Source organism: Passer domesticus, chromosome 6, assembly GCF_036417665.1.
Source record: "Passer domesticus isolate bPasDom1 chromosome 6, bPasDom1.hap1, whole genome shotgun sequence".
Taxonomy (NCBI): Eukaryota; Metazoa; Chordata; class Aves; order Passeriformes; family Passeridae; genus Passer; species Passer domesticus.
The window spans coordinates 74,110,253-74,127,495 of NC_087479.1; the positions used below are offsets into that span (position 1 = coordinate 74,110,253).

The 17,243-nt window shown below is 53.5% G+C and overlaps 2 protein-coding genes and 2 long non-coding RNA genes across 4 annotated transcripts; all 4 read left to right on the forward strand.

The window, feature by feature from the left end:
- The first annotated feature begins 1,494 nt into the window (after positions 1 to 1,494).
- LOC135302299 (uncharacterized) lies at positions 1,495 to 2,477 on the forward strand. Its single transcript, XR_010363995.1, has 3 exons — positions 1,495 to 2,004; positions 2,246 to 2,310; positions 2,424 to 2,477. It is a non-coding gene; the product is annotated as an uncharacterized LOC135302299 (long non-coding RNA).
- Positions 2,478 to 2,483: 6 nt separating this feature from the next.
- LOC135302373 (maestro heat-like repeat family member 5) lies at positions 2,484 to 6,214 on the forward strand. Its single transcript, XM_064422743.1, has 11 exons — positions 2,484 to 2,747; positions 2,932 to 3,080; positions 3,323 to 3,470; positions 3,686 to 3,873; positions 3,956 to 4,093; positions 4,372 to 4,486; positions 4,657 to 4,794; positions 4,995 to 5,171; positions 5,299 to 5,454; positions 5,613 to 5,776; positions 6,106 to 6,214. Exons 1-11 carry the CDS (start codon positions 2,484 to 2,486, stop codon positions 6,212 to 6,214), a joined length of 1,746 nt encoding a protein of 581 aa, XP_064278813.1.
- A 46-nt stretch (positions 6,215 to 6,260) lies between these two features.
- LOC135302300 (uncharacterized) lies at positions 6,261 to 7,603 on the forward strand. The gene is made up of 2 exons (XR_010363996.1): positions 6,261 to 6,367; positions 6,678 to 7,603. It is a non-coding gene; the product is annotated as an uncharacterized LOC135302300 (long non-coding RNA).
- A 5,396-nt stretch (positions 7,604 to 12,999) lies between these two features.
- Positions 13,000 to 17,243, forward strand: LOC135302301 (serine/threonine-protein kinase PAK 3-like). The gene is made up of 5 exons (XM_064422680.1): positions 13,000 to 13,370; positions 14,520 to 14,632; positions 15,154 to 15,271; positions 15,910 to 16,009; positions 16,511 to 17,243. The coding sequence occupies exons 1-5, from the start codon at positions 13,341 to 13,343 to the stop codon at positions 16,876 to 16,878; spliced, it is 729 nt and encodes a 242-aa protein (XP_064278750.1). The 5' UTR covers positions 13,000 to 13,340; the 3' UTR covers positions 16,879 to 17,243.

The following is a 17,243-nucleotide window of genomic DNA, read 5'->3' on the forward strand; positions in this document are numbered from 1 at the left end:
GCAGGAGTTCAGGCATGTGCAGAGGCAGCGGCAGCTCGTGTTTGTAGGGACCCGGGGCTGCACGCCCAAAGCGACACGTGGGCGTGGGGAAGGAAGTGACACAGAGCTGGGGGAAGGAAGATGAGCTCGAGCTGGAGTGCCTGTGCTGCAAGGAGCAGAAGGAATTCAGCCTTGCCAGGGTTTCTGATGTGTGTGTTGGTGTTCTCTGGGAAATGCAGACATTTGGGGAAGTGTCTTTGGAGGAGAGGAGCTTGATTCTCAAGGAAACTGCTTCCCCAGGTCCCAGGGTCAGAATCCCACCTGCTCTACCCTGGCTAGATGTTTCTTTTCACCAGATGGAAAGAGGGAAGCTCGAGTCCTGGATAATTTCAACTGAGTTATTGCAAGGTGCAAAAGTGATAGGAAAAGATGGAGGATAAACTGAGGAACGGACAGTGAGTCAGAGGGACAGCAGGATCGGGTAACAACCAGTTAGAAGGACACCAGGGGAGTGCAATGTCCTTGGGGAAAGTTACTGTTTTTAAGCACAGCAGCAAGTAAGAGGGGTTAGGTACAAAATGACCCAACTCGTGGGTCATTGGAAAGTTCGTGGGGAGGGCAAAAGGTGGCGTGATACATGTTGAGGGGGATGGGGAGGGGAAAAGTTTTTACAGGAATAACTAATGAAAGATACAAAGGGTACAGGTGTGAAAGGGAGTACAGCATTTGAATCAGCATTTGAATCATGGGAAAGGAATGAATTTTCCCTAATGTAGACAATGGTGCTTTCCCATGTTATTCCTGAAAATCTGGCTTTCTCACCCCCAATGCCCATGCCCAGGAGCCCCCAGTGAGGTAGGTGCAGCTGTCTCCCTTTGGCTCCCTGCGCTCCTTTCAGTCCTTGAGGCCCCTTGCACTTGGCAGAGGAGCAGGGAAGGGGGAAGGATGTGAAGAGCAGCTTTGACATCTGCCAGGCTTGTGGAGACCAAGCCAAGCACCTGTGGTAGGGTGTGTTCCCCCGCTTTGAGCACAGGTCTGAGACGGATCGTCTCTGTCCACGTGAGAGCCCCAAAGCTTTCATGGAGAGCTGTGAATTCAAAGGCCTTTATGCACACACTAATGCCACGTCCCTGTCTGCTGTGTTTTAACTCTTGGCAAGATGCATTCGCATCTTGCTTGCTGGAAGCTGCTCTGCTCCAGGGCCAGCACTGAGCTGGGCTGTGCGAGCCAGGCACTGTGGAGAGTCCTTCCCTGAGCACTTGGTTGATTTTGGTGTGTCCCGGGCTGCCTTAGACACTTGGGGCAACACATTCCTTCCAATTGGAGGCACTTTGGGTGGGGTGGGGGAGGCCCCAGGGCACATGGCAGCGCGTCCAAGGGCCCTTTGTGACACGCTGCAGCACGGTCACTGTGGAACGGAGTTGGACAGGGTGTGCCAGCAGCCCTTTGTGACACACGCTGACATAGGTGCTGGTGGCGACGCGGGCAGGCCCCAGTGCTCGGTGCACGGGACGGGACAGGACAGGAGAGAGTGGTGCTGTGAGGAGACCCCGCACAGCTGGCTCACCCCTTGCTGACCCGGAGCTTTTCTGAGACGTTACTCCTGTGGCTGGCCCTGCGGCCAGACTGCAGGACTTGGTGACTCAGCGCTTTCCTGAGGCATCTCCCATCCCTGCGGCCGGTGCCCTCGTGGCCTGGCCGTGGGACTTGGTGACCTCCATCCCTCACAAGGAGTCTCCTGTCATTGCGACAGGAGCCCTTGAGACCAGAGTGCAGGACTTGCTGTCCTGTGGCCTTCCTGAGACTTCTCTGTCGCAGGCACCTGGAAGGCGCGACTGCTGCACCCGCTGACTTGGACCTTTGCCGACGCATCTGTCTCCAACGTGCCCTCGAGGTCAGACAGCGGGATGGCAGGCAGAGTGCTCAGCCTGTTCAGGATGCTTCGGGGGAAGAAAAAGAATGGCGCTGCAGCTGCCCCAGCGCAGCAGCCTGCAGAGCCAGAGCAGTTGCAACCACTGCAGGACGGTGAGTGGCAGGGCTGGGCCGCAGGGCTGGTGCCTGCAGCCAACCTGGCCCCATCCCATCCCTGCCCCTCTGGACATGCCCATGGACAGGATGGAAGAGGGGCCAGGGCTGCCCTCTCGGTGGCCGTGCTCTGTCTCTTGGGCATCCCAGGGCTGTCCTTGCCTGGGGATCACAGGGCTGGGCTGTGTTCTCCAGCCTTTCCTGCAGCCCCTCAGCTCTGGCTGCACTTGCTCTTTGCCAGATGCAGGAAAGGATGGGACACGAGAACAGGATCCCACCAGCGGACGCTTCCACAGAGCAGCACAGGTACCTGCGGCCATCCCGGCCTGGGCTGGGCCTGCTGGCACTGCTCGGCACAGCCCCGCGCTTGGAGCAGACCCTGGAACGTCCCTCTCTTCCCGCCCTTCCTTCTGCTGCAGGCACTGCGGAGGTTCCTACGTGTTCGGCGCAGAAAGACCAGTGCCACCGCCACCGAGGGCATGGCCGAGCGTGGCTCCAGGCCCAGCGAGCTGCGGGCACGGCCTGGTGCCAGCTCGGCGTCCTCTGAGCATGCAGCAACCTCGGACAGGGCAACAGCTGCGGGCCGGGCGAAGGCTGTCATGGCTCCGACTGAGGGCACGGCCAGCACAAACAGCTGGAAGCGAAGGACACCAAGGACTTGGGCCATCTCAAAGATGAACAGCACGGCCACTTGGACTGGGATTCCTGCTCCCATTCCGGATATTTTTTCATCTCAGCAGCAGGTAAGCAGCCTGGGGCCAGGGCTGCAGGCCTCCCAGGATCGTGTGGCCCCTTAGGCCATGTCCCCTGGGTCCCCTTAGCCATTGAGGCCAGCACAGTGGGGTGGGAAGGCAAGCACTTCCTGGGGGAAGGTGGGCAAGTTGCTCCCTTAGACAGCACTCCAAGCTATCCCCATGCCTCCTCCAGGTGGCAGCCAGGGTGGGGGACATTCACCAGAGACTCGTGTCCCGTGTCACTGCGGACATGGGGCTGGAAACAGACTTTCTGAGCCTGGCTGAAGAACACCCTGCTAATGTGGTGATGAGCCTCCTGCGCTGTGCCCCATCCTGTGACAGGTACGGGGCACAAGGGCCTCAAGAGCTCGGTGCTCACCGGCCCATAGGACCCCTCACCCTGCACAGCCTGTCCAGAGGGGTCTGCCAGAGAGACAGGCAGAGAGCTCCAGGACTCTCGGGCCCCTCTGTTTCCTGAGCTGCTGCCATGCTCCCCCCCTGCCCCTCAGGGCACCGGGGCTCTGTCACCCGGCCCCACGCGGCTGCACAGGGCACGGTACTGACGTGCAGCTCTGCTCCCACAGAGCTGCTGTACTGATGTGGAGAAGCATCGGCATGTCAAGACCCGCAGTGCAGAAGGTGCTTCCAGCACTGTTCTCTGTGATAGAGGACAGGCCACTGTACAGTATGTTTTTCTACAGTGGGGATAACGAGGCCGTCTTTGCCCTGGCTGTGAGTTTCTGCAACTGGCCTTTGCTCACCCTCCGGGTTGCCTCTCCATGCTCTCCCTGCCCTGCAGCTCCCTGCCTCAGCTGCTGGGCTGAAAGCTGGGCTAGGGGCAGGCTCAGGGCCAGCAGGCTGGGTGCTCGCCCTGCGTTTCCCCTTGGGTCCTGCCACATGCACAGCTGGGCACTGAGCGCTGCTTCGGGCTGCTCTCTCCTTTGCAGGCAACTGTGGTGCTGTGGAAGATTGCCCACATGCCCGAGTGGCACGACGCAGTAGTCCTTCATTCGGCCCAGCTGTTTGTGGCTCTGCTCTTCCAAGTTTTCTCCACCACAGAGCAGATACCAGAAGAGGTTGAGGACTTCTGGAGAGCGTGCCAGGAGGAACACCGCCTTCCCACCAAGACTAACAGGTGCCAGTTGCCCTGTCCTTCCCATGGCCCTGTGGCCAGGGCCAGTGCTCCCAGTGTGACCTGGCCTTTGCTCGGCACACAGGTTTGCAGTGCAGGCCGTGAAGGCTCTGCTCTGCCAACTGGGCTTTGAGAACAAGCTGGTGGCTCTGGAGTGCAAGCAGGTCTGGGACACCCTGCTCTGTGCCGACACCCAGCATTATGCAGTAGGTCTGCTGGCCAGGTGAGAGCCCCTTCTCCCCGCCACCACCACCAGCATTTGTGCCCTGTGCCCGGAGTGCCCCACACAGTCCCTGTGGTTTTGGGCCAGAGTGCCTTGCCACATAGGGGCACCCAAGCAGACTGGAAAAGGCTGGCAGAGGAGGGTGCCCGGGAGCAGCTGCCTCCCAAAGCACCCACGTCCCCTGGCAGTGCTAGGGACAGATCAGACCTCTGTGAGTCAGTCCTGGGAGAGGTTTTCCTGCCTGGCTTAGGGCTTTGGTGCCTTTTTCCCCCTGCCAGGGAGATGCGCTGTGGCTTGGCCCCCTTGTGTTCCCGCATCGCCTTGCACCTGCTCAGCCTGCTCATCAGGAAGCAGCCACGCTGGCATCTGCCTGCCCTGGCGTTCTTGGTGGAGGTGAGCCTAATGGCCAGCACTGCCTGGCTGAGCTGCCTCCCAGCTCTCTGGCCTCTGGTAGCTGCAGCCCCTGGGACACTGCCCGTGCCCGCTGCTGCTGCCTGGGCCCGGCCCTGTGCGGCTCCGGGCTCCTGCTGGCCAGGTCCCCATCACTGCCCTGTGCATTTCAGCTCCTGGAGTGTCTGGACTTGAGCAAACACGGTCACAGTGCCCTGTCGGTCGTATCCAGGCACCTGCCCAGCGAGTGCAGGGACAGGCTGCGCCTGGAGCTCAGAGGCCTCGTGGTGCTCAGCAAGGAGCCCTCGCTGGTGAGAAGGGGGCAGTGGCTGAAGCCACACTGGCAGCGTGGGGCTGGGGAACACAGACCTTTGGGCTCAGCTGGCCTTTGGCACCAGAGGCAGCTGCTCCCAGCTCTCCTGCCTCCCGCTTCAGCTGCCCGAGTGCCCCAAGCAGCTGCTGCTGCTGCAGCTGTCCTCAGCTTCACAGCACAGCCTCGTCTTGCACACAGAGTGGAGGAATACGTGGCCTGTATCAACACCTGCTGGAGCAGCTGGCTGATCCTGATGCAGAGATGGTCGGGATGATCCTCTCCGTGCTTACATATATGCTCCAGGAGAAAGACCTCAAGATACCTGGCATCACCGCCCTGAAGCTGGCTGAACCACTCCTCCCACACTTTGAGAATGTAAGGCTCTGTGCCCCCAGCCAGGAGCACTCGAGGCTGCCTAGAAATTTTGTATCTTATGCAGTTTTAGGCCTCTGCCCTGCTGGGCCTGGAGTAGTTGGTGCTGAGGTCTTTTTCTTTGTTCCAGGAGAGCAGCCATGTGCAGCTGCTCTCCATTCAGCTCTTCAGCAAGGTGATGGAGCTGGTAGTGGAAGAGGGCAAAAAGCCTTTGACAAGAATTGTGAGCCGCAGCCTGCTCCCTCTCTTCTTCTGCTGGCACAATGAGAACCGGCGTGTGGCCAAGGTGAGGCTTTGTGTGATGCTGCCACATCCCTGGCAAGGGGTTCGGCTGCCTCCAGCCCTGGCAGCTGGCAGGCTGCAGCCTTGCATGGCCTTGGCACAGGGACACAGGTCCTGTGCCCTGGGCTCTGGTTCCACCTCTGGCTGTGTGCTGCTCTCCAGGCCTCTTTGGAAACACTGCTTTGTGCGGCCCGGTTCCTGAGGAGGAGGGACATGGAGGAGCTGCTGAGGAAGGAGCAGCGGATGAAGTTTGCCGAGCACCTGGTAAGGAGAGCCTGGAAGCGCCAGCCGCGGGCTGGAGAAGCCCCCTGGCCCCGGTGCTCAGTGTGCGGGGCTGGCAGCTGTGTCCCTGCCCAACGCCGCCCCCGGGGCCGCCAGCCCGCGCCCCGCACGCCGCTCCCTGCCCTGGGCCGTGCGGGCCGGCTCGGCCGGTGCTGGGCGCAGGGAGCGCCCGGCCGAGGGGCAGAGCCCGCGCCGAGCCTTTGCTCCCCGCAGCTGCTGCAGGACGCGAGCCGAGCGGCCGAGCACCTGCGCTGGGCCCTGCCGCGCCTGCAGAGCCCGCAGCGGCCCCTGCGAGAGGCGGCCGTCAGGATCATCGGTGAGCCACGAGCCCGGCGTCCCTCCCCGCCTCCCGGCCCGGCCGCTGCCCCGGCAGCGGGAGCCGCGCCCGGGCCGCTGCAGCCCTGCCCGCCCTCGGCGCTGCCGCCACCCTCCCGCAGTCGTGCCCTCCCTCGGGCGGCAGCGTGCGGCAGGGCCCGGGCTGAGCCCTGCCCGGGGAGGAGGGCGTGCGGCCCCGGGGCTGGCAGCGCCCGTGTCGGGCAGCTGTGCCGCCTGGGGCCCCACAGCCTCTGTGTTGCCAGGGGTGGCCGGAGTGCTCCTGATGGGACAGAAGGAGGAGCTCCAGGTCCTCAGTGAGGGTGAGTGAGGGCAGCCGTGTGCCAGCAGGGACCGCCGGGGGCAGCTGCACATCCTGGCCCCGGAGCTACAATCCCTGCCCGGGCTGCCCAGGGCTCTGCTCCCTGTGCGGACCAGGGGCAGCGGGAGCAGAGCCCGGAGAGCTTTCAGAGACACGTGCGGGATGCGAGGCCAGCGCCTTCTGGCCAAAGCCCTTGTCAGCCGCTCACTCCTGGCCATGGCAAAAGCTGGGTGGGAAGGCCCTGGCAGGAGGCTTTGCTTGGATGCCAGCAATCAGGCCTGTGACCGTGGCACTGCTCCTTTCTTTTCCAGCCCTTCAAGCCCTGAGCGAATATGAGTGCCCCTCCTTTATAAAGCAATTTGTCCAGCTGACATTCGACGCAAGATCTGCCGAACTGCGCCTGCAGGATGGGAAGAACCAGTGTCCTTTGGCCACCCCCACTTCCCACTGAAGATGGGACTAACTGCAGAGCAGAGGGGACCAGCTGAAGCTGCAGGCCCAGCAGCTCTTGCTGGTCACAGCCGAGCCTGTGGCAACCTTCAGGAGCTCCTCCCTTCTCCCTTCCTGTTGGTAGTTCCCTCCTTCTAGCCCCCAGGCCCTGCCCATCCCCTTTTTTCTCTCACAGTTCACCCCTTCACTTTGCCTTCCCTTAATAAACACTTTGGCTTTTTCACATGACTCGTGGCTCCCTCTGTGGAGCTGAAGCAGCACAAATCCTGAGCCCAGGGACACGCAGGGCCCTGTTGCCATCCTCTTCCACGCCGTCGTCTGTGCATGGGCAGAGAGGAACAAGGGCAGCTCAAGCTGCAGAGGTCCCTGTCCTGCTGCTCCAGTTGCACAGCACCATGGAGTTAAAGGTCGTGCTGAGCACACTGAAGGGAGCAAGGACCCTGGGTTTTAGAAGAGCCAGCTTGAGTATGCTCTTCCATGGCAAACATCCACCGAGGGCAAAGGAGCTTGCGGTGCTTTTCACTACACCCGTCCTGTACTGAAGTGGCTGTTGTGAAAAATACAGCCAGCCCCATGAAACTTACCAGTGTGAAGAAACTGCTGCACAGCAACAGCTGAACTTCAGTGTGTCTGAGCCAGTGCTGCAGGCTCAAATGCTGCCAGCATTATCTCTGCACCCTGGGACACTTCCCGGTTCCTGTGCCTTGACACTGCTTTCCCATGGGGCTGGGGAAGGAGTTTGGCTCTATGAACTGCCTGGTGCTGTGAAACAGGTTCATTTTTGTCAGATGAGGTGATGGTGTGCACGTGTCCACATGTCTCCCTGCCTTAGTGCCCTTTGTGAGCTGCTTACTTCTGCTAGAATTTGTGGAGTGTTTAAAGCTTGCTGCCTTTTATTTCTTTGCTCCTATTCAGAGAAATGAGTTGTTGAAGTCTTTGAAATGTTCCATTTTCATCCTTATGCAAGATAGTGAGGAATGCCTTCTTTTCATCCCTTAGGTAATTCTTTGCTTTATCATTGCATGCAGTGAGATAGGATTAGTGTGGGTTACAAGTAGTAAGAGAATATGGAATAAGAGAACAATAAGCACAAGAGCAAAAGATAAAAATAGTCTCAGGAATTAACCTAGTAGTTTGATATTTCTATGAATATATAAAACACTTGCAACAATGCTTAAATCTCTTTTTCTTTCTGATAAAAAATGTGTTTTCAAGTATTTTGCATACAGGATTCCCCTGGGATGTAAGAACTTGAAGCATTTCAAGTCTGCAGCTTCAGGAATGAAATAAACTTTTGACTCAAGTTGTCAACCTGAATAAACTCTAACTACCCCACAGCAATTGCAAGTTATAGCCAATAAGGATGGAATAGAAACACAATTGCTCTTTTTCCTCTTAGCATTTTCTCCCTGGCCCTATAAAATTTGGTTTTTTGCCTTGTTCCTTAGTTTGCTTTCCAAACCATTCCATGTCCTCAGTAGATCTGGAGAACTGTCTCATGCGTAGATCTGAAGAATCAGTTTTGAATCTAGGAAATTAAAGGAAGAATCACACTTCATAAGCTTGGGCTTGGATTGAAAGCTTGAGATCATTCAAGTAGACATTGCTGAATGTTCAACCTGGTCTGGCAGGCTCCTCTCTCTGAAAGGTGGGCAACTGAAACCTCTGTGTTTGCAGAGAAAGGCAAGTTTTGGGGTAGCTGGGAAATGGCTCTGGCCAGCTGGTGTCCCAGGTGTCATCTTTAATAGTTGTTTTCTTATGTTATTAGTAACCAGGCTATTAGGTCAAGCACCTGTAGTGTTTGGGTTTTTGGTTGTGCTTGTTTTAGTTTTGGCCAGCTGCGTTGGCAGGTGGCTGTGAGTGCACTGTAGTACCCCCTGCTGCTGCCCAGTTCTGCTCTATTATGTTTCTTTTTCTTAGCCAGGTCTCATAAGCCCTCAAAAGAAAAATAATACACCCAAGGACAGCTTATCTATTACTCTGGGGGCATAAAATTAGCAGGATGACTTCTGCTGCAGTGTTAGAAACAAAAAGGTTTATTAAAAGGTATAATAACAAAGAGAAAAACTCGAGCCAGGTGCAGAGGTCTGCTCCTGGTAAAAACACTTCACAAAAGCACTTAGCTCTTTTCTTCTCTTCTTTTTCTCCCTGATGGATCAAGCGGGACTTTTTGGCTTCTATCCAATTAGATGTCCTCAAGTATTTGGTGAAGTCCCTGAGGTCCCATGAGGTGGCTTTTCACCTAATCCTTGAGAGAAACTTCTGGCCTTCTTTTCTTTTCTGGGGGACAAAGGCTAGTTTTGCCACTCTGCCATTAGGGTGCACACTCCTACAGACATGGCTCTTTTTTCTTTCTTGGTCTCTTACCCCTCTGGCACTCAAAGCCATACTTGCTATTGTAGTCATTAGGTACATGGTCCTGCTAGGATGGTTGACTAATTCAGGAACAAACAGCCTTGCTGCCATACCAGGGACACTGCTCTGGAAATGGGCAAAAAGAGAAAACATTTAATGTTTTTTTCACTTTAGAAATGTCCACTGCAGCTTTATTTGCAGCAGAGTTGCATTTACTGGACTGTCCAATACAATTCCATGTGTCCAGAGCTAACTTTAATCACATAATTTAGGAGTGTCCAGCTGTAAATCTCACAGCCATGGGATCAAAAGTCCTTTCCACTTCTGGTTAAGTGGCTCTCCTTTCCGGGTCTGGATGTACACCCAGTCTCCTGACTAGTGAGGACATTCTTGAACATTCAGGCTTATTAGTGAGACCAAAACAACAAACTTGCACGATGATAAAAGCATTTTCTCCTAAGGGTTATGCTCTAGCAGCAGCATTTCGGCTTCCAGCCTTTGGTGGCAGACAAGGCTCAATAGCCAGGGCTGCCAGAAGGAGGCAGGGCAGGAGCAGTTTGCAAAGCTTCATTAAGAATCCGGGGAAACTGAGTCCCCATTTAATCCCCATTTTCTTTCCAGAGAGCCTCTAGGGATATTTCAATCCACCACCTTCTATCAACAACCATAACTTTTTGGAGGTGGTGCCAAGATTTTGTTTTCTCAGTTTTGATCCTTGAATGTTGAAATAACTTACAATAACACAGAAGAAGGTCAACAGGCATTAGCTGTTTCTCATGCATTGTATGGGGTTCCCCCCTCTGCAAGGGGTCCAAACTTTTCATACCACAAGTTGTTCCCTGAGCAAAAGACCAGCGCTTTTCACCATGTGCTTCCTTCTCCAAAAGTTCTATTTCATTCCCCCAAATCCAAATTCGCAAAACATTCTCCATTTCCCTTTCTTTGCGATCATTGCTTATTTTCCCGTGTAGTTCAACCACTTCTGTTGCAGAATGAGGTATCACTGCAGACACTGCATCCTGGTAAATGAATTCCTTCTTTATCAGTGAGCAGGGCTTGGGATGAGGAGGGAAGAAGATTGGCTTTGCAGAGCCGAACCTCTCCTCCAGGGAGCAGAGGAAGGTGACATCATTTTCGGGGCATCCTGCCTCTGTATTTTATAGGGGTGGGGAGAGTTTAGGGTGAGGGGCGGGGTTGGACTTTGAGGCACTAAAGGCCTCCCAAGGGCTGTGGGGCTGACCTTGCAGTCAGGAAGGCCTGGCTGTTCCTGGACTACGGAAAACACTGCTTCCATGCCTTCCCCAGCAGTGTTGAATTGCAACTCTAAAGCTCTTTGGCTTTGGAAGAGCGTGTTTCACTGGTTTCTCATGGTTTGGGGGCTGGCTTCATCCTGGCATTCAATTCCTGCTCTGGCCTGAGGCTGGCTATTTTTTCAGGCTCTGAAGCAATTTGCAGCTGATGCAGCTCCTTTTCCAGCTGATGGGCACCATACAGCTCTGAGTCAAACCTCCATGCATATGCATACCAGGCATGGTCCTTTACTGGGAATTTTTAATTTTCTTCTACCAAATTTCATGTTTCTCCACAAGTAACTGTGGATGGTGCTAGTTTCTCTCCATCCCCATCTCTCTTTAGGGCTGGACAAGCTTTCTATATAAGCTTTTAGCAAGTGTGTCAGTGGAGAGCAGTTCAGATCAGTTTCTGCGTGGGATTCTATTACTTTTCTGCCAGAAAAGAGCAGCTTTGACTGACAATTTATTTCTCCTTTATTATGTCATGAACAGTTAATGCTGTATAAAAGGCCCATCTCACCTCAAGAGTACCCTGCTTGCTGTGCCAATTAAAATGCAAGCCTCCAAAAACATTGCTCTATGAGATACTTTAAAAGGATTTAAATTTGTTCATGTACTCTAAGTTAGAAAAGCAGGAGAAATACTGACGAGATGTTCTCAAGAGTTCGGAACAACATCAAAACCCTTCACTGGCAACATTTGAAAATAAGAGAACTTTAAAGCCAAAAATAAATTAGAGCAGGATTCAATCAACATAAAACATTCTATGAAGCATTAATTTAGCCCATTCAACTTATAATCTTAGTAAGTTAATTTACATTTAGATTACTAAACCTGTTACATTTTAAGTTATTTTCAAAAATCTGAGAGGAGGGAAAAGGGAGAAGAAAGAGAAAAAGAGAATGACAGAAAAGAACCAACACAGCTATCACTCCAGGTTCCAGTGGTGTTCAGCTGATAGAAATTCCAAGAAGAGGTAGGGTCAAGACATGTGGTGGCCACATATCCCAAGGTAAATAGCCTTTGGCTCTCCTGGGGCCTTCCCCCACATGGGGCTCCCACTCACCTGGCCATTTAGGAGCTGGGTTAGGGGCCCCAGACACAGGTGTGGAGCATTGCCTCTGGTGTGCCAGGGATCAGTGGCCACTGCTGGGCTGGGATACAGGCCTGGGGGTGTGGGGCGTGCTGAGTGGGGCATGGCCTCACCAGAGCAAGGCTTGATCTGCCCCTTCCCCACATACAAGCCCCTGAAAAGTGTTGAGCCAGCAATCTCCTCTAGTCTCTCACAAGAAGGTGTCCAGGTTCCTGTGCTTCTTGGCTGTCAAGACTCCACAGATTTGTGGCTGGATATTAAGAAACTTGGATATTTATTCCTTGCAAAAGCAGCAGCATGAGGGTTGTTTATTCTTTCTAAGGCCTTCCCTCCATTCTATGTCCTCTTCTTGAGGTAGTCCTTGTAAAGCCTCTCCTCTCTCTCCTTCTCCATGACAATGGAAAGGGTCAATGGAGAAAACAATAAATGAGAGGTTAAAACTATTAGAGTTACAATGTAGCGAGGAAATAAAAAGCAGTGCACAACAATAAGAAGAAACTTGTGCAAAAGGAGTAATGGCTTAAGCAACAAAGGTGAAGTGTCACATGGGGCCCCTGGAACAAAGACAGGATGGCGAGGGCTTACAGAATGGTTCTGATGGTAGATGGGGGCTGCTGGTGCTGCCTGGAGGAGCTGTGCACCTGCAGTGGCAGTTTTCTGCTCCCTCTCTGCAGCAGGGATGGTGGCAGTGGCGATGGTGATGGGTGTCTCTCTGTCCCTGCAGAGCTCTGTTTGGCACTGCCGCTGCCATCAGTCTGCCACGCTGGGCATGTGTGTGGGAATGGGATCTGCCGCTTCGCTGCCTCTTCCTACCACCCTGCTGGGCTCCACTTGGCTTGGCTGGACTCACTTGGGATCAGTGTCACCACTCTGGCTTGCCTGGTTCTGCTGCAGTGGAAAAACAGTCCCACATGCCACACTGGCCCTGATGGTTTCAGCTGTGTGTCAAAGCTGTCACTTCCGTGCCCCCCATCTCAGCCCCGCCTCCTGACTAATACTGTGGAAGGAGAAAAATGGGGGAAAAAATGGTGGTGGTGCTTTGGTCCCAAGGCCTCCCTGCTAGAGTGAGTCATACAGAACGATCCTCCTTGCATTTTCTGTCATGGCATTTCCCTGCTGTGGGAATGCCATTTCCCATGGCTATGATGTAAAATGTTTTGAATATATAGTATTCAATAATATAATACACATACATATATATAGATATATATATATATATATATGTGTATATATAAATAAAATATATATATACAGAAAGATCCATGACCATGTCTCCGTACCTAGGAAAAACCTCTAAATGTAATTAAAGCAGTGCTTCTCCTTGTTTTCTGATTTCTAGAACAAAGGAATAAGCTTTCTGGTTTTTGCTCAGCAGAAATTGTGGCCAAAGACCACTACTGCGGCTCCTCACATCCTGGTCCCTTCTCACTACTTTCCTTGCAAGCTGGAGAAGGGATCTGTGTCTAGAGGCTTTCCTCCAATGGCTGTTACATGGCTTCAGGCTTCTCAGAAAAGCCTGAGTGGTAGTGCTTGAGTTTGGCAGACAGACTCCAAGGAGAGGTGTAAGAAGACCCAACGGGCATATTCCTGGAAAAATCCGACACATGCACAGCTAGAGAAAGAGAAAAGGGAGAAAAGACCCAGAGAAGAATCTGTCATGTTCCATTTACTCTTTGCTCCAGGACTTTGTTCCTGTTGGACTGCAGTGTTTTGCACTAGCAGGGACTAAAGGACTTGTTCTTTCTCTGCTGCTGTTTTGTTTTAGGGGTTTCGGCACTGTGTGCATGGCAGTGGAGACTGCCACAGGAGAAGAGGTAAGCCTCAAGCAGCGCCGCAGCTTCTGCAGCTCTCGAGTGCCCTCCCCTCTGCTGTGAGCTGTGGCTGAGCTTTGGCTCGCCAGTGGAGCTTTGCTGCAAAGGCAAATGGAGTGCAGAGCAGTGTCTGCCTGCCAAATACAGTGGGGACAGATTTTGTCCTTCTCAGCTGCCCCAGGGGATGCAAGGAGGCCAAGCGGCGTCGTTCAGAGGAGGACACAGGGCTGGGTCTACATGCCCAGGTGGTGTCTCAGCGCATGGCACTGCTCTTTGGGGCTGCAGCGTTCCTGAATTCTCATTTCTGGCTGTTAGCCAATACATGGAAATCATGCTGGCAGTTCTGCAGCCACCTGCAGTGCTACCCTTGGGATCTGTGCTTAGAGAGAGCAAGGTCTGCAAGGAGTGTCTCAAGGGCCTGAGTCCTGCTCAGAGCCTGGTGTGCATCCCTAGAGGATCAAGGCATGGGTTATTTCTTTTTACAGTCAGGCAGTAATTGCAAATATCAGTGGTGTGAATTAAAGTATTTTAGTGGAACGAAATGCAAATTCCTGAAGTGAGGAAGTGCTTGGATTGTCTTTTTTGGAGGTGTCCTTAATGATGTTTTCATCATCACAGCATTTTTTCCGTGAAATATGTAGGGTTGTGTTTCTTATGGGGAATAACCCTGAGGATGATTTTAGGACAAACAGCATTTTATCAGTCATGTCTGTAAGAGTTTGCTTTGTAGTTGTGCAATGGAGAATGCTAGTGGTTGCTGGAGTAATGATCAAGCCCCCTAGAAGTGCCCAAGGTTTCCCAGCAGTTTTGTTCCATTTCTACTGGCACAGAATCGATTCCTGCTTGCAAGAGATGTGTCAATGACAATGGGGATGATAAAGGAAGGTCCTGGGGAAGACAGTGGGCACAGTGAGTGTTGTTAGAGCTTTGAGGTGGAGAGCTTAGACCATGTTTCTCCCAGGTTTACAAGGCAAGGGATATCTGTCTCTCTGTCCTGGGAGGTGCCCAAGCATGGGGTCTGATGTCCAGTCACAAGGCAGTTTGGCCCAGCCCAGCTGGGGCTACTGTCATCCCATAATCACTGTCTTCATGTTCCCTTTGTGCTCCTGTGCCACAGACTTCTTTGGTTCATGGCTTTCCATGTTGTTTTAGGTGGCCATCAAGAAAATTAGTCTCCTGCAAGAGAGCAGCAGCGAGCTGTGCCTGAATGAAATCCAGGTCATGCGTGGCAGTAAGAATGCCAACCTTGTGAACTATGTAGACAGGTGAGTGGTTCTGCTGTCCTGCCATGAAAGGTCATTCTCATCCTGCAAGCCAGAGGTGCAACCACTCCTTTGGTCGCTGGCAAAAGAGGATGGAGCTGTTAATTCCTGTTCTTGGGCTGATCTACAGCGTCTTGGGAGGAGATTGCATTGGGCCTGCATTCATCTTTCCTGGCATACCTAGTGTGAAGGGCACTTTCAAAGACAGGACTGGGCCCTGTCTTACTGAGCCAACAGCCTCCAAGTTCCTGTCCTCTCTCCACATTTTTTTTGTTGGGTTTGGGATTTGATTTTTTCCCTGTGTCTGAAGTGCTGACAAAGCACTGTCTATTGTATTTCCCTTGGCCTGTTGCATTGGTGTGGATACCGAGCTGTCTTTTAGACTGCTCAGAGTTCAAGCCCTGCAGAGCGTCGGGAATGACTACTCACTTCCTCCTGTGTTCCTCTGAGAGAGACACAGAAACAAGAATCCATCAGGTTGTGTAAGTGCGTGCGTTCATCTCCAGGCTGTTTGCTCCTTTCAGCTACCTGGTGGATGAGGAACTCTGGCTGGTGATGGAATACATGGACGGAGGTTCTTTACATGATGTCATCAGGGAGACTCGCATGGCAGAAGGAGAGATAGCAGCTGTCTCTCGGGAGGTAAGGGATGGCACTTGTGCTTCCCATGGCTTGGTTGGGATGGTCCTTCCAAATGGGTGATAAGGAGAGGAGAGATTTCATCTTCCAAGCCTTTCTCTTATGTCCTTGGCAGTAGCAAGAGCATCTGAAGTGCCTGCCAGTGTCCCTGCCCTTCTTCTGGTGTGTTTGTCTTTGCCTCTCTAAACACTTGCCTGGAGCCTGTGTGTGCTGCATTCCTTCCCTGTAAGGGCAAAGGCGCTGGTGGTGCAAAGTGAAGCAAGGGGCAAAGACGAAGAGATACTCACAGGACTTTCCCAGAGCTCAGCCTCAAAGGAGAGCCTTGCACCCAAAGTGGTGTTTGCAAAAGCATCCACTGCTGTCTGGCTGCAGAGAGCACAGCCACTGCAGCAGGGCTCCTTCAGCCTGTGTTTGCAGGGCACTGGCCAGAGGAACAATTGCCCTTTCTCTTTCAGAAGCAAACATACCCTCACTTAGAAAGGCACTGCTGTTCTCGTGGTGGAGCAGCAGGCTCCTGCCCTTGCCAGCAGCCTGTCCTGCCATGGCTCACCATCCCCCAGGAAGTCAGTGTTGCAGATGTGCCACTTTTCTGCCTGTGGGATGAAGTCCACTTAGGCTCGTGTTTCTTTTTCCTCTCTCAGTGCCTGCAAGGCCTGGATTTCCTGCACTCCAAGCAAGTGATCCACCGAGATATCAAAAGCCACAACATTCTCCTGGGCTTGGATGGATCAGTCAAGTTGGGTGGGTGTTGCTGGCCAGGCTCAGCCGTGGCAGGCTGCGGTGTGGGGCTGCCTTTGGGTGGCTGCCAGTTCCCTGCAGTGGTGCCTGTGGCCAGGCTCACCCGTGGCGGGCTGCGGTGTGGGGTTGCCTTTGGGTGGCTCCAGTTCCCTGCAGTGGTGCCTGTGGCAGTGCAGGCTGCCCTGCTGCAAGCACAGAGCACAGCCACAAGGTGCAGGGAAGTGTTGCTGGGAAGAAGGGCTCAGGGGTGGCTTTGGGTTGTGTGTGTCCCTTCCCAAGCAAGGCAGTTACAGTCTAATAGCTTCAGGGGACTAAAATCCACTGCCTGAAACTGGGGGGTTTTGCTAAGTGGCCAATTCCGTATTTCCTCGGTTGCAGTCCCGAGGAATGGCCCCTTTACAGCTGGGTTCCACACTGCCTTCTTGGACATTGGTACAGCGGGGATTTCTTTTGTTTGCTTTCCTAATTCATGCTGGCTTGATCAGAGTGGTTTTTCCTCCTCAGCTGATTTTGGCCTTGCTGCTCAGCTCACCACCGAGCAGAACAAACGGAGATCAGCTGTTGGAACAACTTACTGGATGGCGCCAGAAATTTTCACCAGGAAGCCCTACGGCCCCAAAGTGGACATCTGGTCCTTTGGCATTGTGGGGATCGAGATGGTGGACGGAGCGCCTCCGTACCTGATGAAAACCTCCCGCACGGTACGCTGCAGCTGCTCTCAGACACTGCTGTCACCCCAACAAAATCTGCTTCCATTCTTCTGCCTGGGAAGCTTGCCAACACCTGAAAATGATAGGTTCCAGGCTGCACAGTCTCTCGTGCTTCTTGGCCAGATCATCCCCTTGCCATTTTTGTGCATGAACAGGACCTAAAAATCAGGATGCCTTTTGCTTGGCAGAAGCTTTGCCTAAGGGAGCAGTGAGCAGTGCTGAGCTGCATTTTATGGAATAATCCTTGGAAATAGAAGAGTTAGATGAAAGTCAGTCTTCCATGTCACTTGTAGAGGCTGTGTCAGTGCTCAGAGAAGCAAAGTGTGCTTTAGCTGATGGAGCTGCTGCTGATTCCATCATCCAGTGAAATGAGTGGTCAAGGCAAGAGCCTTTGCCTACTGGACTGGCTATGGCTGCCTCTGGCTTTGGGTTGTTTTAGTAGGGGTAGGAAAGGTATCTGCCACCCTGTGGCAGGGAGTAAAGTGCCACTGCAGAGTGGAGCTTGTCCAATGGGCTCTGTGTGAGCA

What these genes read in the sequence shown, in the direction of transcription:
- LOC135302373 (XM_064422743.1), top strand. Translation starts at nt 2,484, where the DNA reads ATGGCCGAGCGTGGCTCCAGGCCCAGCGAGCTGCGGGCACGGCCTGGT. An exon ending in TCAGCAAGGAGCCCTCGCTG is followed by an intron (nt 4,795 to 4,994) that starts GTGAGAAGGGGG and finishes TCTTGCACACAG; the next exon opens with AGTGGAGGAATACGTGGCCT. An exon ending in CCCTGGCCCCGGTGCTCAGT is followed by an intron (nt 5,777 to 6,105) that starts GTGCGGGGCTGG and finishes CTGCCCCGGCAG; the next exon opens with CGGGAGCCGCGCCCGGGCCG.
- LOC135302301 (XM_064422680.1), top strand. Translation starts at nt 13,341, where the DNA reads ATGGCAGTGGAGACTGCCACAGGAGAAGAG. An exon ending in CTTGTGAACTATGTAGACAG is followed by an intron (nt 14,633 to 15,153) that starts GTGAGTGGTTCT and finishes TGCTCCTTTCAG; the next exon opens with CTACCTGGTGGATGAGGAAC. An exon ending in TAGCAGCTGTCTCTCGGGAG is followed by an intron (nt 15,272 to 15,909) that starts GTAAGGGATGGC and finishes TTCCTCTCTCAG; the next exon opens with TGCCTGCAAGGCCTGGATTT.